This window comes from Ruditapes philippinarum, unplaced genomic scaffold (genome assembly GCF_026571515.1).
Source record: "Ruditapes philippinarum isolate M1 unplaced genomic scaffold, ASM2657151v2 ctg7612_1_1_1_1, whole genome shotgun sequence".
In the NCBI taxonomy this organism is placed as follows: domain Eukaryota; kingdom Metazoa; phylum Mollusca; class Bivalvia; order Venerida; family Veneridae; genus Ruditapes; species Ruditapes philippinarum.
This window is the reverse complement of record NW_026855134.1, coordinates 50,221-72,244: the sequence shown is the minus strand read 5'-3', so window position 1 is coordinate 72,244 and position 22,024 is coordinate 50,221. Positions and strand designations below refer to the sequence as shown.

Genomic DNA, 22,024 nt, shown 5'->3' with positions numbered 1-22,024 from the left:
TTGAAAATGTAATTTTCTAAGCACCACATGTGACTGAATCAATTTCATACGAGATGCAATTAACATTTCCCATGCTACTTGTAAACAGCTCAATCTATCTATAGATTCGAAAACTAATAATTAAGTTTGAGGATAAAGGATAGCTCCAGTAGCTTGAAATAAATCACAGCTGATAAATGTATAATCTTTTTAACAATATTTCTGTGACGCGTTTTCACATTTTTCTCTCACATATCAACCATGCATGAACGAATTTTAACGAAATGACAGTGAAAAGTTACTTCCCTTGTTATGTAAAACGCCACTTACAAGGCAATTTATCAGTTCAGGTATATCTTTTCTTTGTATTGTAAATGCTTAACAGAACTAGGAGTATATATACCTCATAGAACTATTAACAAAGTTTACACTTAGTTGAAATAAACACATTACCTTTTGCAAAAGCAGAGACATAGATAACATGTCTCTGGCAAAAGAGTGTGTCTTGCCAATCAGAATCTTTATGTGGGTCTTGACCGGTAATCTGGTAATGATTTTGAATCCGGTTTACCCGGACCCTTATCACCCAGTGTTCACTATCACCATGGCCAACTAGCTGATCTTTCAGGCAAGATGCCATGTTGTTTATCTTAACAAAATTTATTCGCTTATTAAAAATAAACATGACTTCTGCTGTTCGACGACGTACATGTAGCCCAACAAATTGGGCGCTTAAGGGCTTTTATTCACAGACGCTTGGGGGTCAGATCCTGCCCCCCAACGTGATACGCCCCTGTAAACACTCTGTCAAAAATATTTTAATATTTAAACACGAATGGGACATCTGCTACAACGATACAACTGGTTTTCGATCAATTTTTACATATCTGAAAAAATTACCTTTTACCATCAAGTCTCAATAAATGCAGACTAGCTAGCTCGGTTTGATCGGGTCTGTTTCCTGTTAATGGAAGCGACCGTCCACATACCGTCGCGCTGTCTTCATTAAATTTAAACATGAAAAATGGTTTTCAGTTTAATTTTGAAATCAGAAACATTCGCAGATGTGTACGGCGGAAAACATTGAAGTTTATATGCTTAACAGCCACACAATATGACGTAAATAAAATAAAATGCCATGGTGCTTATAGAACGTAAACATTGTATACAACTATTAGCACACAAATCTGCAAATAGAATAACCATGCATGTTTGGTATCTGTTACATAATCAAGGCTTTTACTCATATGATATGTATTTTGTCATTAATACAAATCGACAAACATACGTATATAGCTAATCGTTTTCGTTTAGGATCATAATAATTTAAGTCCGTGGGGTTAGTCAGCGATCATTAGATCAGTTACTTTCGTTTGATTATTGGTGTCGTCTGATTTGGATGTTAAAATAATCGGGAGGTAAAGTAAAACAGTTTGATACTACATGTATACACATTGATAAGTTATACATATTGATCATTTAAAACATTCTTTTTAATAGCTGTTTTATTGGTTTTCGTACTATGCTAGCTGACTACATGTACTTAAATTGAAACATTTCTAAAGATTTATATGATCGATACTGAACATGTGGCAATGTACATTTATATATATATATAAGATTGTCGACTTCGTTATGCTTGAGAGAAATTTATACTCGTGTACCGATGAAAACATTCTTTTCTGTGCATTTATGCTTTAAAGTAAACTAGAAATATATTTATTAATTTTGATGTATATTACATCTATTAAATTCTAAAGTGGTGGTTTATTATACGTACATGTACTTAATTATCCAAGAAAGAAATATTTTTACACTGTTCTGAACTTACTGATCTGCATTCGACTCTCAAGGAAACCCGTATCTTTTCTACTGTATAAGTTTCTATAAGCTATTATACATACATGTATATCTACGTGGATTTCCTTTCAGACTCATTTTTTTCTGTGACATTTAATTGAAACAGATCTCTCGGAAACTTGTAGTAAATGAATCTGTAAACAATGTATTTTCTTAGTATCAACTGACCGTAACCAGTGCAGTTAAATTGATGACTGAATCAATCTTTTGTGATAATGAACAATGTACAAATTAAGAATGCTATTTATGTCCCTGGCAGTCTGGATAAAATCGACTCATAGGTTCACACTGAGCACAAATTCACACAATTACAACTGATTCATCTCGGGTATACCTTAGTATGCTTCAGCGATCACTTCAATTTTGAACATATTTCGGAGATGCATGTTACGTGATAACACAAATTCAAGTAACAACCTTAGTCATCAGTGCTTTGTTTGCTACGCCAGTATGATGTTGAATACTGTTTTCCTATAAGTTTTCAATAGAAATACATATTTTAAGTATTTTATTAAATGACTCGTCCGACAGTTGTAAATTAACAACATTTAGTTTCTAAATATTCATAAAAAAGAATACTTTCATTTTATAACCCAAGATATAGAAGATCACAGAGCCATGAATGATGATCTGAAAGAAGAGAGTTGTTGGGGAATGTTGGTAGACTTAGAGTCTTACGGTCGTCATGGCGATACTAAACATGACTACAAGATAATATCTTATGAAGATGCAAAGACGCAGTATAAAGAACACATGCATGCTTCTCATGGCATGCTCTACGCAAAGAATGACGTCGTTTTGTGGAATCTCTATAACACCAAGGCTGCCGTTCTGGTTTGGTTTTTGTAGTACATAATAAATGTTGTTGGATATAAACACATGATTTTTAAGAAAATGTAAACACATACCGGGTTACATGTCTATTGAATTTCATGTAGCCTATTAATCATTTTAAGAAAGAGAAGATTGGCACATTAGCTGGGTTATGAAGATGATGTACAAGCAAGCTAATCTGTAGATCTTTTGAAACTGTGCAGGTCATGTTTTTTACCACCCAGAATAACACTAGACTTTACCTAGCACAATTAATAGTAAAATTTACATAGTATGCAAATTGAATTATATTCAATGCTTTTTGTATGTTCTTATTAGAAAACACATATTGTTAGATAGATAGATAGATTTATTTCGGCAAAAGGTAAACATGTTACATGGTAAACAAACACAATATAGATTAAAACAATTACAAATATATAAATAAAGGTTGAGTACTTTTACCTCGTTGTGTTGTTTTCCTTCAGATGCAGATGCGATTTGATGGTCTGCTCGGATTCCCTGGTGGCCTTGTTGACCCAGGAGAAAACCCTGTCGAGGGTCTTAATCGTGAAATGCATGAGGAAATAGCGCTCGATTTAAATAAACATAGTTTCAACGAAGAGAACCATGTTGTGACATTTTTACACGATAAGAAGAAACTTGTGTTGCATTTCTACATTAAGGAAGTTACGATGGATGAATTCAGAGGAATTGAAGATAAATGTACACAAGCACATGAACACGGTATAGAGGTACCAGAAGTGATATTTTTTCCCTAAAATTTCTAGCACTCTATCAGATAAACAGAGAAAATCTACATAGACAACATGTAACATAAGTAACGGAAACGATGTAAATTGCTTTTTGAACACACAGGTCACCAACTATGATTTGATTTAAGTACAATTGTATATAAAACCGCCTTTGTGGTCGAGGGATTAGAGTTGATGATTTCTAATCAAGTTACCTCTCTGGCCGGGAGATGCTTTGGTAGTTTAGCGCGGAGGAAGGTAGTCTAGTACTGGTGTTACTGTCCAGGAACGATGGTTAGGAAACTACCCGCCTATATGACTGATGTACTGATGGTGCGTAAAATGAAACAAACAAACAAAACAAACATTTGTATAACAAAAGTTAAGAAATAGTTTAAGGATGTGGTTATGGTTATTACAATGTAGTTTGACTGAGCAATTATGCTGGTTAACATTCCAATGCTATATTATCTGTTTTATTTTCAGACATTGGGTAGTATTCGACCACCATTGTTTACTATGGGAGATAACTTCAGAGGTTTTCCTGCATTTCTAAGTAATCAGTTTGCCGGGAACGCTAAAGAAGAGTTGCTTTGCGGACTAGTTCATACTAAATTGTTCACTCGAGAAGAGATAGAGCATGTAGTGGAATTAACAGAAAATTTCAAGGCAAATAAATCTATATGACGCTTTACATAGCACGGTTAACATAATGTTCGAAGAATTTTAGAATATATTATAAATACATGTAATTAACTCAATGATCAATGGCCGCGGGTAGCGTTTGTGAATATCTGCCAATTAACAACTTAGTGTTATTATATAAATAACACATGGGTTTGTGGGTAACAGTAAAAATATCATCCGAGGAAAATACTGTCCGAGGGTAACAGTATTTTTACGAGGGATGATATTTTTACTGTTACTCACAAACCCATGTGTTATTTATTTTATTACCCCGAACAAAAATACTGTGATGATCTGAAATTGTCAACTAAATCTAACTGTAACAAGAATAAACCAAGAGTAACAATAACTAAACTGTCCTTACCTTTTAAGTTAAGTTTTCTTTTTCTTTTATTCTTTAAGCAAGTGATGATATCTACAAATCATAAACATACAATAAGCTAGGTTTTTTTTAGAAAACAAAACACTAACCCATTTACACGGTTATGATCTGTGAAATCTGATCCTTCTGTTTCAAGAATATTCTTAGCATGGTTTTTGACTAAAAAACGATGATATCCTATGTCTGTCCACCATATCTGTAACGTTTCACTGATTAAAATTGTAAAATAATCCTTTGTTGCATGCTTAAATCGTCTGCATGTTCCAGTTTGACACATAATTATTTACATTGCAATTACTTCCGTTGGAAACGGATGCTCACTTTTTGACTATTCAACAAAAAGATATTTTATACGCGAAAAGCACACCAGGTTGCAAACAACTAAATTTTAAGAGTGTCATAGTTACTCCAGAGAAGAAATTGACTTCCTATCGTGGTTTAACGTTGAAAATAAGAATGAATCGAGAAAAAATGGCGGCCATTTTATTTCATTTTATTTAGAAAATAGACCACGTGACCAGATTTTATACTGTTAAAAAATACTGTTACCTATGTAACAGTACAAAATTCTTAGTCACGTGGTACACTTGCATTAACAGTAAAAAATAACTCCCAGAGGCCTATGGGAAATTAGCATTACGAAAAAAGTGAGGGGTAATAAAATACGTTAAGGTGCTCAATTACAATAAAGACAGATAGGGTATTTTTCAAATTAGCAATAGATCATTTAAATTATAAATTGTATTAGAGGTATATTTGGGACCATTCTATTCTCTTATTTATTTTTCACATGTTGTGTTTTACTTTTATTATTCTTAGTTTATTCATCATATCATTCAACAAATTTTGATTTATTGTTATTATTTAACAATTTCATTGAAGCTTTTTATTGTATATAATTGATAACTTATCATAAATGTCATGAAGCAACAGAACGTCTTTGTTATTATGTTATTACTAACATGGTTTGAGGAAGATAATTTTGCCTTCAACAAGGGAATTCTAATTTAGACAACAAAAAGAGATGAATAAATATAAAAAGTAGTAAACTAAAATGTAAGAAAATAATATACGGCGCCTCAAACAAACAAAATTAAAATTACATTAAATAAACGAACAATTAAGAAGTAGTTTATAACTGAATCTAAATGGTTTTCAACTTATAATCTTTGTCATTAATATTATAATATATAGAAAGCGTTTCTATCTTTACGCGGTTGGTTAATTGATTGACTTTGTCAGTGGGTGGGTTAATTGATTGACTTTGTAAGTGCTCAAAATATTTTCAACAGCACACAGGGAAGGAGCGTGCCACAAATGCCGAATTTGAACAAAGTCCTCGAGAAGAAGAAAATTGGGGAGAGCTCGTAAAGTATGAATCTTATGGTCGTCATGGAGATACTAAATTTGATTTTACGACAATCACGCGTTATGAGGCGGATACAGCGTTTGCTGATTACGAGCATGTGGCGCATGCAATGATCTTCGCTAGAGATGAAAGAATGAGATGGAACCAACAGTCAACAAAGGCAGCAGTTATAGTAAGTGTCGTCTGCCTCTGTTGTCAAACCATTTGTGATAACAATGCATATGTATATACGAAACCAAGTGTTAAAAGATACAAAATGAAACATAACCAATAAAAGTCCAACAAAATAACAAAACAATTTTGACAAGATCACGACATAATATATTAATCCACAAAAACCTAATCTGCAGCAAGGTGCAAAATCTAAATTTCGCACATTTCGAAACCAAATACATATTTCGTAAGAAAACCATATTCTTTTTTAGCTCACCTGTCACAAAGTGACAGGGTGAGCTTTTGTGATCGCTTTTCGTCCGGCGTCCGTCCGTCCGTAAACTTTTACTTTAAATGACATCTCCTCATAAACCACTAAGCCAATTTCATCCAAACTTCACAGGAATGTTCCTTTGGTGGTCACCTTTAAAAATTGTTCAAAGAATTTAATTCCACGCAGAACTCTGGTTGCCATGGCAACCGAAAGAGAAAAACTTTAAATATCTTCTTCTAAAAACCCTAAGAGCTAGAGCTTAGATATTTGGCATGAAACATCTTCTAATGAGTGTCTACCAAGTTTGTTCAAATAAAAGCCCTGGGGTCAAAATTGGCCCCGCCCCAGGGGTCTTTGATTTTCCCTATATGCATATAGTAAAAACTTAAAAACTCCTCTTTTAAAGAACCCAAAGAGCTAAAGCTAAGATATTTAGCATGAAACATCTTCTAATGAGTGTCTACCAAGTTTGTTCAAATAAAAGCCCTGGGGTCAAAATTGGCCCCGCCCCAGGGGGTCATTGATTTTCCCTATATGCATATAGTAAAAACTTAAAAAATCTTCTTTTAAAGAACTCATAGAGCTACAGCTAAGATATTTAGCATGAAACATGTTCTAATGGGTGTCTACCAAGTTTGTTCAAATAAAAGCCCTGGGGTCAAAATTGGCCCCGCCCCGGGGGTCATTGATTTTCCTTATATGTGAATAGCAAAAACTTAAAAAATCTTCTTTGAAAAAACCCTAATAGCTAGAGTTTAGATATTAAGCATGAAACATCTTCTAGTGAGTGTCTACCAAGTATGTTCAAATAAAAGCCCTGGGGTCAAAATTGGCCCCGCCCCAGGGGGTCTTTGATTTTCCCTATATGCATATAGTAAAAACTTAAAAAATCTTCTTTTAAAGAACCCAAAGAGCTAGAGCAAAGATATTTAGCATGAAACATTTTCTAATGAGTGTCTACCAAGTTTGTTCAAATAAAAGCCCTGGGGTCAAAATTTGCCCCGCCCCAGGGGGTCATTGATTTTCCCTATATGCATATAGTAAAAACTTAAAAAATCTTCTTTTAAAGAACACAAAGAGCTAGAGCTAAGATATTTAGCATGAAACATGTTCTAATGGGTGTCTACCAAAGTTGTTCAAATAAAAGCCCTGGGGTCAAAATTGGCCCCGCCCCGGGGGTCATTGATTTTCCTTATATGTGAATAGCAAAAACTTAAAAATCTTCTTTGAAAAAACCCAAATAGCTAGAGTTTAGATATTAAGCATGAAACATCTTCTAGTGAATGTCTACAAATTTTGTTCAAATAAAAGCCCTGGAGTCAAGATTGGCCCAGCCCCGGGTGTTATTGATTTTCCTTATATGTGTATAGCAAAAACTTTAAAATCTTCTTTGAAAAAAACCCAATGAGCTAGAGCTTAGATGTTTAGCATGAAACATCTTCTTATGGGTGTTTACCAAGTTTGTTCAAATAAAAGGCCTTGGGTTAAAATTGGCCCTGCCGGGGAAGGGGGGAAGGGGGGGGGGGGAATAGATTGTTGTTTTTCATTATATGTGTGTAGTAAAAACTTAACATCATGAAACATCTTCTAATGGGTGTCTTCGAAGTTTGTTCAAATAAAAGCCCTGGGGTTTTATCTGGCCCCGCTCCGGGTGCCTTTATACAGGTGAGCGACCTCAGGGCCATCATGGCCCTCTTTTTCATTTCACAGTTTCATCGCGAGAAAAAATTCTTACATTATATCCATATAAATTGTTTTGTTGGCACAGATGCAAATGCGATTCGATGGACGCTTCGGTTTTCCCGGAGGACATATCAACAATGGAGAAAAGACAATTGTTGGTCTAAATCGTGAGTTGAAGGAGGAACTTGGACTAGATATCAGTGAATTTGGATTCAAGGAGACAGATTACGCTGTGACATATCTTCATAAAGTCAAGAAATTCGTTTTGCATTTTTTTGTTAAGGAAGTAACGCTAGAAAACCTGAAAACTATCGAAAGTAACTGTATTCATGCGCAGGAATTTGGTGTGGAGGTATGGTCCTTGTTTTTTTACATCACTTTACTAGGTACAACACATTATTAATATTTCATCCTACATATAAACTCACTAATGGGCCCCACAGAGAGAAGACGCAGCTATCAGCAGCCAGTGGTCATAACGAGGCATTAGCAGCTACGGTCAAGACGTATAATTGTTCTTAATTAAAGTAAAGCCTGTCGTATTTTTCACAAGTTTAAATTATTATAGTGTAATTATTTAGGACTAACAAGTGTTTCATTTGTGGATATTAATTAAGCAGTTAAGAAAAGTGTGATAAGAGGTATGTTTAATTTATTTGTATATATTTATTTTAAGTTTATACTTAAAATCGTTTAATTTTTTGTCAAAAAAAAAAAAAAAAAAAAAAAAAAAAAAAAAAAAAAAAAAAAAAAAAAAAAACCTCGTATATGTTTGATGTCTGAACACCACAGACAATATATACATTTGTAGTTATACATTTTATAACAACAATATTTATTAGCCAATTTTGTCTGAACACTGCTGCCAAATACGAAAAAAAAAAAAAAAAAAAATGTCTGAACACCACAGGCAAAACAAGATACAGTGTTCGTAATCATGCTTATCCAAACACCATGGAAAAGCAAAAATTGTCTGAACACCACAGACAAAAGACTCATTTGTTCGTAATGAAATCATGCTTATCCAAACACCATGGAAAAGCTAAAACTGTCTGAACACCACAGACAAAAGACTCATTTGTTCGTAATGAAATCATGCTTATCCAAACACCATGGAAAAGCTAAAACTGTCTGAACACCACAGACAAAAGATACATTTGTTCGTAATTATGCTTATCCAAACACCATGGAAAAGCTAAAATGGTCTGAACATTACAGACAAATTATATATTTGTTTGCAATAGGGCGTGTTCATGCAACATGACATACATAATAATAATAATAATAATAATAATAATAATAATAATAAAAAAAAAAAAAAAAAAAAAAAAAAATCAGGCGTCTTGCATATCACAGAGGGACGAATTAATGATTTATGTAGATATCTATTTGACGGCGTTATTTACGCCTGACTGCGATTAAATTCTAATCGTTTATATATGTTTCTTCTTCATTTTATTGCTTAAATGGACTGCTGCTAGAAATGTTTAAAAAACATTTTTCAGGATCATGGCCGACGATCAAGAGGTCGGAAACAACCAGTCCAATATTCCCAATATATTTGAAAAATTCGGGACACTTGCAGGATCTTCTAGTCAGTTAGAAGACATCCAAAATGCAATAAAAGGTTTAACGGATTCTCTGACTGAAATGAGGTCTGACGTAAATTCTTTGAAAAGAACTGCAGTTACCTGCGAAGAAACATCAACTTCGAAACGTTTTTGCACGAGGGATGATTCAGGCTCAGATCACGAAAGCGTGGGAGATTTTTTCACCGAATCTGGGGTCACCGACGGAAATGATGATGATGATGATGATGATGATGAATTCTGCATGGTGGATTTCTTCGAGGATGCCTCAGAAACAGGAGCGGCGATAAGTGACAAACTAGCCACTTTGAGCAATAAAGCTTTGCAGGTACAACCCAAAGAAGAAAAAATAAAGGAACTTTTGGACACACACAAGAGGCCTAACAATGTAGAATTTCTACAAGTACCTTTGGTGAATGAGCAGTTGTGGCGACAGTTGCCATCTCAAGTTAAAGCACAGGATTTTCTGTTGCAGAGGACACAGAAATTTTTTTCGTCTGCTTTGGTACCGGTATTGAAGACCATGGATGAGTTAAAGACAGATGGACGACCAAAAATGAAAGAGTTGATTGGGGATACTTTCAAACTGTTAACCAATGCTTTTGTCACTACTTCTCAGATGAGACGTGACAGGATAAAGAAAGAACTTCTGCCGCTTTATAGGCCAATTTGTTCAGCAAACCAATCTGCCACTCATCTGTTTGGCGATAAAGTAGATGAAGAACTTAAAAAGTTAAGGGACAATAAGCAGCAACTTACATGTACTTCCAGGCGTTCTTTTTTAGGGAAACGCCAGGGCATGGCGACCCTGGTACCTCAGCACAAACGGAAACATGCGCTCAATTCACAGGGCAACATGAATTTCAATCTACAGCGACGACGTCAAAATCACAATTACAGAACAAAACAGCAGAAAAAGAATACTTTCCAATCAAGAGCACAGAAAAATTAATATCCGAAGTAAGTAATCATAATATGAAATATTCCTCTACCATTATAAATACTTCACAGAATTTTCGGGCGGGGAAGACCAGAATGGCGTTGAATGAGTGGAGAAAAATAACCAAAGATAAATGGATACTAGAAACTGTAGACGGTTATCGGGTACAGCTGTCAGCAACTCCTTTTCAGTATAAAATTCCAAAACCATTTAATTTTAAAGAAAACGAAAAACAAGCAATACAGTTTGAAATTACACGGTTTTTAAATCAAGGAATAATAGAACTTGCAGACGAAAACTTGGACGGAGAATACATTTCGAATATATTCACAAGACCAAAATCAGACGGACGGATTAGAATTATTTTGAATTTAAAATCTTTCAATAGCAACTACGTCAGCAAAATACATTTTAAAATGGAAACTTTGGGGTCAGTGACCACAGCAATGAGGAAAAATTGTTATTTCGGCAAGGTCGACATTTCTGATGCTTTTTACACTATACCTATATACGAACGGGACAGACGGTATTTTCGTTTCTTTTTCGAAGGTGTAAAATATCAATTTACAGCGCTTGTGATGGGATTTGCAAAAAGCCCTATGATATTCACTAAACTGATGAAGCCAGTTTTTTCTCATTTAAGAGCGCGGGGTCATTTAAGTTCAATTTACATCGACGACGCATGTTTGCAAGGTCAGTCATACTCCGCCTGTGCTCGAAATATCAGCGAAACAATTGATTTATTAGACAAGTTAGGATTTACAATTTCAATGGGTAAATCTGTCCTGGTTCCGTCGAAAAAGATTGTATTTTTGGGATTTGTGCTGTGCTCTAAAACAATGACAATAAGATTAACAAAGGAAAAATGTGATGATATCACAGAGCTTTGCAATAACATAATAACATGCCGGCGAATAACAATTCAAAAATTTTCAAAGATTATTGGAAAACTGGTTGCAGCATCACCGGGGGTTATGCATGCTCCGTTGTACATAAAACCTTTAGAACGACATAAGGAAAGGGAACTGAAAAACCATAAGGGTAATTTTAATAGTTTTTTTACAATCACGCCAGATATTTTGGAAAATTTGCGATGGTGGATCACTCATATACATTCATGTTTCAAAAGTATTACATCGCCTGACCCGAATAACATTATGTTTACTGATTCTTCGGGACATATGTGGGGCGCGTATGATAAAACAGAAAATAGACGAACAAATGGTTTTTGGTCGGCGGAAGAACAAAATCAACATATCAATGTGTTAGAATTAAAAGCGTGTCAAGTTGGGCTATTGTCGCTTTTTAAACACAACAGAAATATCTATATAAAAATTTATATGGATAACACTACGAGTGTATCATACATAAATAATTACGGGGGAAGAATAGATTCATTGAATAAAATTGCGCGCGATATCTGGCATTGGTGTATTCAAAGAAACATTTTGTTGTCAGCACATCATGTATCGGGGTCATTGAACCGCACGGCAGACAAACTGAGTCGTACTGGAAATGAAGATTTAGAATGGAGTATATCACCTGAGATGTTCACAGCAATTTGTCGGTCTTTCCCGTCCTTAAATATAGATTTATTTGCATCTCGCTTAAATAACAAGTTTCCGACGTATGTTTCAAGACAACCTGACCCAAATGCTTTTGCTATAGACGCTTTTTCATTCTCATGGCATGATAATTGTTATTATTGTTTTCCACCTTTCAGTGTAATAGGCAGGGTCCTGCAAAAAGTAGAAATAGATCAAACAGAACTACTGTGTTTAGTAGCACCAATATGGCCTGCACAGACATGGTGGCCGACATTAATACAACTTATTGTTGCACCATGCCTTCTACTTCAGCACCCTCAGGACATCCTTACGTTGTGCCATCGACCGGGAAAGAAACACCCATTAACAAAGATGAGGCTGGCGCTTTTTCCCTTATCAGGAAAGCGCTTGAAAATAGAGGGATTTCAAATGAAGCTCAGCAGATTATCATTAATTCGTGGCGGAGAACAACCAGGAAACAGTATCAAACATATCTTAAACAATGGTTTCATTTCTGTGAAGGGAAACACGATCCCTTTAAACCCCTTGTAGCAACAGTGATAGCATTTTTGTCTCACCTATATTCAAAAGGGATAACCTACAGTGCGATTGGTATTGCCAGATCAGCAATTTGTGGGTTTGTTAAGATAATTTCAAACGTAGATCTCAGCAATAATAACCTGATATCACGGTTCATGAAAGGTGTATTTAACACAAGGCCGGCACTTCCGAGATATAAAGAGATATGGGATGTGCGAACAGTTTTAGATTTTTTATCAAAAACAGAAAATGATACATTATTATTTTTGGCTGGAAAATTAAGCATGTTGTTTTTATTGTTGTCAGCTCAGCGGTGTCAAACACTCCATCTCATTTGTTTGGAAGACATTAATATTTCAGACGAAAGATTGATAATAAACACTCCACATTTATTAAAAACATCGAAACCTGGTCGGCATCAGACACCCTTTTTGTTTGACAGTTTTAAATCAGATAAACGCTTGTGTATTGTCAGCGTCATTAGTGAGTATTTACAGAGAACGAAAGACCTCAGAAATACCAATAAATTACTGATATCAACGGTCAAGCCTCATGGGGCCGTTTCAAAACAAACAATTTGTCGCTGGATTAAGCTAATTATGCACAGAGCTGGGGTGCATAAATCATTCAAACCACATAGCACGCGCGCTGCTGCGTCTTCAATCGCACACATGCGTGGAGTCCCGTTACAGACGATAATTGAATCAGCGGGATGGAGCAATGCTAAGACATTCGCTAAATATTATGATAAACCAGTATCAAATACCAATGGAAAATCTATGCAGGCTATCATAGATATTGCTAATTAGAGTGTATAATAATGGGACAAAAAAAAAAAAAAAAAAACTGTAGTGATAATAATAATTATAGCTATATTTAATTACTTTCTATATAGTTGTGCATGGCATTTATATTCTGTAAAAATATGAAAAACATGTGTTTTTACCGAATTGCAGAATACAAAAAGACCTTTATGTCTTGAAATTAAATCGTTGTTCTTCATAATAACATGAAAGATAAATATTTACTATGGCGTTGGATGGCACGTAATGTCCTTTCCAAAATATCGCAAAAAGGACTCTAAAATCTCTGTGGGGCCCATTAGTGAGTTTATATGTAGGATGAAATTAAATGATTAAGCTAGACTTACCTGTAAGGTGAAGGTTAATCATGATTTCATCCACATAAAACTCACTAAGGGCTCACACACCCAACCCGCTACCTCCCCGTTTAAACTGATATTTTTGCGATATTATTCGGCATTACTTACTCTAAAATATGACCACTGGCTGCTGATAGCTGCGTCTTCTCTCTGTGTGAGCCCTTAGTGAGTTTTATGTGGATGAAATCATGATTAACCTTCACCTTACAGGTAAGTCTAGCTTAATCATTTAATTAATATTGATATGGACCTGTATTGGTACAGCGCCACTACAAGTTTACTTCACGAGTATGTTAGCAATAACTGATGTAACCTTTTTTGAAAAGCATTCAAACAAGTTTCCCTTTGTCTTATCCCACATATAGTAGGCATATTGCTCGATGTCTTGTAAATTACGTTGAAATGTCTGTTCTTGTTTATTAATCGAATTTAAAACTTATATACGTCCATATTATCATATTATAAAAAGTACGATATTGAAGTAATTTACAAAATAACTGTTTACTAGCTACTGAATACATGCATAGTATACTTGCTATATCACCAAGGTGGTCATGACAGTTTTGTACACATTCCACATTTTCCTCTGTTTGTTATGTTTTGTATTTTATACCGGTTCCATGTATCTAAACGTGACTAACACTTACCATACTGGACTAAACAATGATATGCTTTTATCACCAGTATAGCCGGGCTAGTCTACATATCTTAGGCTAGCAAACTTTATTTACATCTTGATATCCCGGAAATTGATACTGGATAGTTTCTCATGAAATGGGCAACAAGTCTATTTAAGAAACACAGTAAGTTAAGACGTTTCCCGCTACATTGCCTTACAAGTAATTGAAGTGGACCCATGAATGTCTTCGACCAATTCGGCAATCTTGCAAATGTTGCAAATTCGACTTGCTCGAACCTGTTTGTGGACAACAACTAATTTACTGCAGTTAATGCGCCCACCTTGTCAGAGTCTTAAGCAAAATTCAACAATTATACACGAACAAATTGTCATCTTAAATGTAAAGCTATCTTAAGAAATTTAATTTATTGTGTTTAAACGTAGCTAATATTTCAACAATTCGTAACTAAAAATTTGCCTTTTTTAATTTATAGAGATGAGTAAATGACGGAGATACATATTTTTTGGATACGAATGTTTTGATTCATCAACTTTATTGTTTGTCTACTTGTACTACAGGCTTTAGGGTGTTTGCGGCCACCTTTATACTCGCTGAAGGATTCTTTCAGAGGATTACCGGCATTTTTATGTAACCAATTTGCAGGGAATGCGAAAGAGGAGCTTCTCTTCGGCCTACAACACTCATATATCATTGAAGAAGAGATTATAGAGAAAAATGTGATGATTTCTAATAACATTTTATCAAAATTAGCATAGGGACAAACATCAAAAACAATGGAACGTGCAATGTGTGGGCTATACTTTTACTTTATTGTACGTAAAAGTATATGATATTTAACGTTTAACGAATCAAAATCAATTATTAGTTATAGTGCTGTAACTTATATATACATGTATATATATATATATATATATATATATATATATATATATATATATATATATATATATATATATATATATATATATAGTTATACTTTCCCTGCGTGGGATCACTTAAGATACAAGTGTGCAGATAAATTGATAGAAATGAGAGAATATATACACACATATATGAGCAGTGGCTATGCTTTCATGACTGTTCTGCTAGGCGCTGTGCCGTAATTGGACTGGCATATCGATGTGGTGGTATGTGTGTATATATTCTCTCATTTCTATCAATTTATCTGCACACTTGTATCTTAAGTGATCCCACGCAGGGGAAAGTATAACTGTATTGAATTTAATTATCTCCCTTTATATATACTTTATCTGTCTAAATTCATTGTATCCTACGGATCTACTTGATCTTACGTGATCCAGTTGACTTTCGGAAATAGATATATAGTTCTCTGGTCCCAATCAGTGAAGAAGACAATAAAAATGTCATCGTTGATTTGTGAGATATGTTAACAGAGAACAAACTCTATATATGTGAATGTTGAGCTTGTTTCAATGTGTAGTGCAGTTTGTGACTGTATATAAAGCTGTTCTGAAACCATCATTTTTGTGATGGTGGATGAGCAGTGGCTATGCTTTCATGACTGTTCTGCTAGGCGCTGTGCCGTAATTGGACTGGCATATCGATGTGGTGGTATGTGTGTATATATTCTCTCATTTCTATATATATATATATATATATATACTCCTGTGTTCATCATAAATACAAGTATATATATATATATATATATATATTCATCATGTGATCACATTAATATATGTTGATAAACTGCATATCTGATAAATTTATCTTTATATCTGTCACACCAATTTATCAGACGACTGATCAATACAGATTGGAATAAAATGAAGAAAATGGAATATTATATAGAGGATATTTGTTTGTTTGTGTGTTAGATGAAATTTTATTTCATCGAGTAGCCACAAGTGAGAATACTGTTTTTAAAGTTCACGAGATGAAATAAAATTACATCTTACACAACAAACAGACAAATTTTCTTTTTATTTTATGCTTTAAAACAAGTTAAAACGAAATTTCCATAATTTTAACGTTAATATTAAAATCTGTTTCCCCCATTGAGAGCCCCATTCAGAGGGAATTTCTCATTAAAAACAAGAAGTCTTGAGCTGAGAAATAAGTCCGCCAATCATGGTTAAATGACGGTGATATTTATTCATTTTATTAAAAAGATATGAATGATCGCTTGTTGAAATAAAAAAAACAAACAATTCTTGTAGGAGAAAAAGTCCAACCATCCATCCATATTTCTGTTACTTACTGCGAATTTATCTTAGACCTGGCTTTGTAAAATGTAAGCGGCAGCCATTTTTAAAAAAGTTGTGTATTTCATGGGAGGAAAATAATTGTGTAAGATTCAGAAGGATATAATTTGGATTTGTTAGTCATACACCTTTTTAAAAGAAAGAAAACTTATTTGAGGATTGTAACAGACAAAAAATAAGTGTTGACAGAAGTGAAAACATTCAGAAAAGGAGCTAGGAAAATGGAAAACTTGGAAGCTTGCTAAGGCATTGTAAGGAACGCTGGGTTGTTTTACTTATTTTACGAGTGATGGCTATCAATGCTTTTCAATTTATCATAAAGCATACGGCAGTTATTGCTGGTAGGATACTTAAATATGCCCAAATGTCATCAAGAGCAGTTTAGCATGGGGAAGGAATGTATTTTCAGACTGTAAAAACGAAACAAAAAAATTTAGAGACGAAATTTTGTGATTGGAATTTGAAGGAATAGAAGTAAGTTTTCTCTCTTTATTACTTTGACATTTAAGTTATTTATCTTTTTCAGCTTTGCTATTTTTTTTAACAGCCTGATATTGTCAGAATTGTCAGTAAAAATAAAATGAGGTACCACAATGGGAATATCTTGAAAAAGTAGTTTTGTCATTGAAAAAGGTGAAATTATATTTTGATAATTTTCACTGTGAAATTATCAAATATTATTTTCACGGATAAATCAGTAATCCACTGAAAAGCATAAAATAAACTATGTTATTTTGAAAATATCAAAATGTTGTTTTCTAAACCGAAAAAAATAATGTTAAAGTCTCTTATGAAATTGACAGAAACATTCGGGACTTTTTCTTATTGATATGACCATAAGGTCTATTAATGTGCTTATTGTTGCGTGCGGTATGAACTCGAGAGGTTTTTGTTATTTAAAAAAGCTACCCAAATTAAAATTTTAAACTAAAACATAATAAATAGAATACCAAACAAGTGTCTCCTATAATAAATTTTTTCAGGCTTGTCACGAATAAATGAAGCTAAGCATTGCGTAATATACGACACTTGTAAGCATTATATTCTAATTTTCTGTTCTGAAGAAAACATAAAGTTTGAAAACAAGACATATTTTACGCGTTTTTTTTTCACTGCAAAATACAATATTTTCAGCGTTATAATGCTTTCAATATTAGGAATTTTACCGTGATGTTTTTTTATTCTATTATGATCAGGATGGCAAACAGCAAAGACTGTAAAAGAGCATAGAACTTAAGTCAAAATGTAGTTTTATCTAATCCACTTCATTTCTGCCTGATTTTTATTGTCATTAAAAGTTACTGAGGTATGGCATAGTCTTTCATTAAAGTATCTGTTTGCTCAATTTTGTGTCCAGCACTTGATACTTTTAGTTTTTCTGTCTTCCTAAAAAAAATCGCAATAACTACCATTATTACAATACAGAGGATTGCACCGACTGGAACAAAAATTGGCAAATATGTCTTTAGATTTGTACCATCTGATGATTCTTCAGTCGAAGGTCTTGACGGACCGTTCTTACTATCTACGGCACATCTAGCTCTTTTACGTTGGCGCCTGAATGTCAAGTTAAAATTCTTTGAGAATGGAAGGTCATAGGTTCCATAGAAAGTCACAGAAACGTTCTTTATAAATGTATGCCCGTCTGTTGCAATAGAAAAAAGATAAGCTCTTGACATGAAAATATTACAATAAAATAATTTTTTTGATCGTGAAAATATCAAGATATTGGGTTTACATATACTGTACAAATCGTCTCAATTAATAAAATTTAATCCTGTTTGAAGCGTTCCCAAATTAAATTTTTTAAATTATGAAACAGTCATGCATTAATTATAATACAATCCAAACAAAAACGGTTATGATTTGATTCCATTTTCTGTTATTTAAAAAAGATATTGACCCAGAATAAAAAAGCAACCAGTAAAATAAGTTGGTTTTACACACTCAATTAAATTTATTTTATTTCCAATAAAATATTTAAATGTTACGCAAAATTGTTGGAGTCGTGTATTTTGGAAGATATCGAATGCATTGTAGCATCACATTTTATCATCAACTAACTAAATAGTGAGCTTGACACAGATTAAGGGAATGACTGTTTAGCTTTTATCTTTATCATTCCATTCCTTCATAATTTTCAAAACAGGTCACTTCATACCAGAATTTGATATTTCAAGACTCCATCTACCGACTGGATTTTCTCCCCAAAATTGTACACTCATAAAGTCCCACGATATTATGATTTCGCTATTATCTGTAAGCTTCTCTTTTCCGTCCCCATTCCGTAAATTGCCATGCAAGAGTATCGAGCATGTTTTTTGTGGTGAACAGAGCGTGATGACTGGGATCCTGTCTGCAGTATGGATGTACTCTATGTGTGCAACAACGTGCTCTATGTATGATAAACAACTTTTCTGTGTACTCTTCTGTGAATATTGAAAAGATCTCTTATTGTTCCTGAAATATAATTTAAAAATGATAAAACAACAATCCACATCCCCTAAAAACAACAACAACAAAAACAACAACACCAAACAAACAAGTTATCCTCAACATAAGAAAATTTTTGTTATATTAAATGATATAGATTCTTTTTCCCATGTCTTATTGTTTGATTTGCTTCTTTTTTCTTATTATTATTATCCTCATCAGCAGCAGCTGCAACATCATTATTGTTAATGTTATTATCATTCTTCACTATACAATCGTTAAATTGGCCAAATGATATTATGCCGGTTTGCTTAATAAAACTGAACTGTTTATTATTATTATCATCATCATATTTATTATCAATGCTATTTTTACCTCATAATATTTAGCAATGCTTTGCATAGATTCAAGAAAATAGATACTCGCATTTTATTCTGTTTTGTAGTGAATTTAACTGTGACGTTCATTCGCTGATATGATGTCCAATCTTTCGCTAGTTGAATCATGGCTGTAGCGTTCATTAATCCGAAACCGAAATATGGATCATCTGAATACAAAATGTTGTGTGTTTAGCTTACATTGCACCAATATTTAACAAGAATGTGGTAATCAGTTCTAAATTCATTATTATAATCTCTAAGTTTACGTTTATTATATCTTTATCTTTATCAACCATATCACACAATAAAAATAAAACAAGCTTATGTTAAAAGTTTACAGAAGTTCAAAACAGTTTCAAGCAATAATGTTATGAAATGTTCCATATTATACTTACATAATAACCCCGCACCGTTCTTCTCACCCTTGCGCTCAAGACCCGAAAACGAAGAAGAAAACACGATAATTTGCTGTATATCTTCCCAGGTTAAAGATGGTCTGAAATTGATTCAATCTTAAAGCATGCTCTCACCAAGTGGTTATTAGTGTGTTAAATTGTTATTATATATACTCACATTATAAGTATTATTATATTGTAAGTACTTTACATAGTCAGCACATTCTTAGTACCTGGTTTTAAATAGATTCCAAATACTAAACAAGTAAAATGGTTTCCTGCGGGGAACATTTTTAATGTTTTAATGATATAAAGATATTTCATTTAACTATTTTCCACATTTGTATCAGGAATATAGTTGACAATAATCGATCAATATTGAAGAAGGTCTTTCGAAACTGGTGACCGTTGAAGACCGGAGAAGGTCGAACATAAAACAATTATTTCTTTTTAGAAAATGATTAAATAAGCCTACCATTTTATGAATAATTCCGAGCAAAAATAAAATAAAATAAAGTAAACACACAAGTTCACGCAGAAAATATCTATATTTATTATGGCAGATGCCACTACGAATATTTTAATTTTGTAGATTTTCAGTATAAACAATTGATTGTTTGTAAAATTTGAGACAGATATTAAAGAACATTGATAATTTTCAAACACATCATTCAAGTTTTCCACCTAAAACGGTAAAATAATTATAGAAAATTAGAAATATCACGTATGTTATAGTTTTTTGTTCTTAATTACATGTATGTGTAATTCGGACTAATTCCCAATAGGTAAATCCGTAACGTACCGGCAAACGGTATTTAGCTAGGTTTTCGAAAAGGTCAATTAACCAATCATGTACGGTTTATAGATCACATGCTCCTCCGTGTACCGAAAACAGGTCACGTGCTCCTCCATGCCTCAAAAGTTAAACGCGTACCAATACCCTGCGGTCTCCAGACCGCAGGGAATAACATGGCACCGGGTATTTTACAGATATAAATGGCAATGTTAGTTGTCATGGATGGGACATTAAAACTCTAATTGTAATTGATGAGTTGATAACATAACGTTAGACTAACCTTTGAATGACAGTTTGTCTTTACACAAAAGGCAATCTGAAGTAAATCGATCAGTGGTTAAAATGATTATATGTAAGACACAATACCTGGCCTCCAGTGTCATTGCAATTAAAGCCGATGCTTTGGCAGCAGCCGCTGAAGTGCCGGTAAAATATCCAAAACCTTCACCCAATGCTGTCGACATCTGGAAAATTGTGTGAGAGAAATTGGAAACAATGTTTTTTTTCTGCTTTCGTAGCTGAGTTGACAATGCTTAAATATTGTTAAGACTTTGGGGAGAAGAACAGTTTTGTGACCCTTACCGATCGACTTCAAACCAAAACTACATGTAGTTAGTTGGTGACATGTTCATGTACAGTAAGTATTTCGTACAAAATATTAAAGATATTGGTTAGCTAATTAAGACTTTTGAGGAAAAATATAAAAAAAAAAAATATTTAAATTTTGATCGGGTCGACATTATATCCGTTTTGATGTCCACACAAGTCAACTGCATATCAAAAGTTAATTTAGATAAAGACCATACTAGCAAAAGTGATGATCGCTCCCGATATGACCTTATACAGCTAAAACAGGGGTCATAGTTATACCGATTTTAGGCTACATCAGTCCTGTATACGAAATATCCTGATTAATTCTCATGAATGCTACTGTAGAATATAAAGAAAACATCGTAAGCTACTACCAAAGGTTCATCTCCAGATGACCTCGTGTCTCCAAATGTTGATGCTAACGCGCACGAGCATGGAATTGCATACTTTGGCACTGTACCACGTGATCCTACACTTGAAATAGTAACTGTGTATATACTGTTAGAGTATCCGCTTCCATTACAGTCATATATACCTACATCTCGTCCCTTGTTACCAGAAGAAAAAACAAAAATATTTCCTTTACCGTAACGACCCTGTAAGTAAAAAATACGTCATAGAGATATGGCGTGTAAATATGTCGTTGACCTACTTTTTTCAGGAACGCGTTGTGTTTATCCAGATAGACGCGACGTTTAAATAAAAAAAAACTATTGTGAACATTACAGACTGTCAGAATTTTTGGTATTTAGATATAGGGTTTCTTATTGGACAAAACGTAGGGCAAAGAATACTGACGTATAAACCACGTACTGTTTTTTCTAAACGACTTA

The 22,024-nt window shown here is 33.8% G+C and overlaps 4 protein-coding genes across 7 annotated transcripts; 3 read left to right on the top strand and 1 right to left on the bottom strand.

The window, feature by feature from the left end:
- Positions 1-223: 223 nt before the first annotated feature.
- LOC132742215 (U8 snoRNA-decapping enzyme-like) lies at positions 224-4,239 on the top strand. Of its 2 annotated transcripts, none has more exons than XM_060730551.1 (4): positions 224-329; positions 2,438-2,673; positions 3,141-3,407; positions 3,894-4,239. In XM_060730551.1, the coding sequence occupies exons 2-4, from the start codon at positions 2,458-2,460 to the stop codon at positions 4,092-4,094; spliced, it is 684 nt and encodes a 227-aa protein (XP_060586534.1). In that variant the 5' UTR covers positions 224-329; positions 2,438-2,457; the 3' UTR covers positions 4,095-4,239. The 2 variants fall into 2 exon arrangements, with proteins under 2 accessions (XP_060586534.1, XP_060586533.1); XM_060730550.1 differs by lacking the exon at positions 224-329 and adding an exon at positions 1,137-1,397.
- A 1,438-nt stretch (positions 4,240-5,677) lies between these two features.
- Positions 5,678-15,212, top strand: LOC132742214 (U8 snoRNA-decapping enzyme-like). The gene is made up of 3 exons (XM_060730549.1): positions 5,678-6,017; positions 8,041-8,307; positions 14,932-15,212. Exons 1-3 carry the CDS (start codon positions 5,955-5,957, stop codon positions 15,127-15,129), a joined length of 528 nt encoding a protein of 175 aa, XP_060586532.1. The 5' UTR covers positions 5,678-5,954; the 3' UTR covers positions 15,130-15,212.
- On the top strand, positions 8,363-12,346 carry LOC132742213 (uncharacterized). Of its 2 annotated transcripts, none has more exons than XM_060730547.1 (2): positions 8,363-8,596; positions 9,461-11,214. In XM_060730547.1, the coding sequence occupies exon 2, from the start codon at positions 9,465-9,467 to the stop codon at positions 10,494-10,496; it is 1,032 nt and encodes a 343-aa protein (XP_060586530.1). In that variant the 5' UTR covers positions 8,363-8,596; positions 9,461-9,464; the 3' UTR covers positions 10,497-11,214. The 2 variants fall into 2 exon arrangements, with proteins under 2 accessions (XP_060586530.1, XP_060586531.1); XM_060730548.1 differs by lacking the exon at positions 8,363-8,596 and adding an exon at positions 12,208-12,346 and having other exon boundaries at positions 9,281-10,504.
- A 2,542-nt stretch (positions 15,213-17,754) lies between the features above and the next one.
- On the bottom strand, positions 17,755-21,974 carry LOC132742212 (neuroendocrine convertase 1-like). Of its 2 annotated transcripts, XM_060730544.1 has the most exons (6): positions 21,566-21,821; positions 20,967-21,064; positions 19,805-19,905; positions 19,456-19,576; positions 18,758-19,056; positions 17,755-18,241 (listed from the first exon to the last, which is right to left on the bottom strand). In XM_060730544.1, exons 2-6 carry the CDS (start codon positions 21,062-21,064, stop codon positions 17,895-17,897), a joined length of 966 nt encoding a protein of 321 aa, XP_060586527.1. In that variant the 5' UTR covers positions 21,566-21,821; the 3' UTR covers positions 17,755-17,894. The 2 variants fall into 2 exon arrangements, with proteins under 2 accessions (XP_060586527.1, XP_060586529.1); XM_060730546.1 differs by lacking the exon at positions 17,755-18,241 and having other exon boundaries at positions 18,939-19,056; positions 19,452-19,576; positions 21,566-21,974.
- Positions 21,975-22,024: the final 50 nt, after the last annotated feature.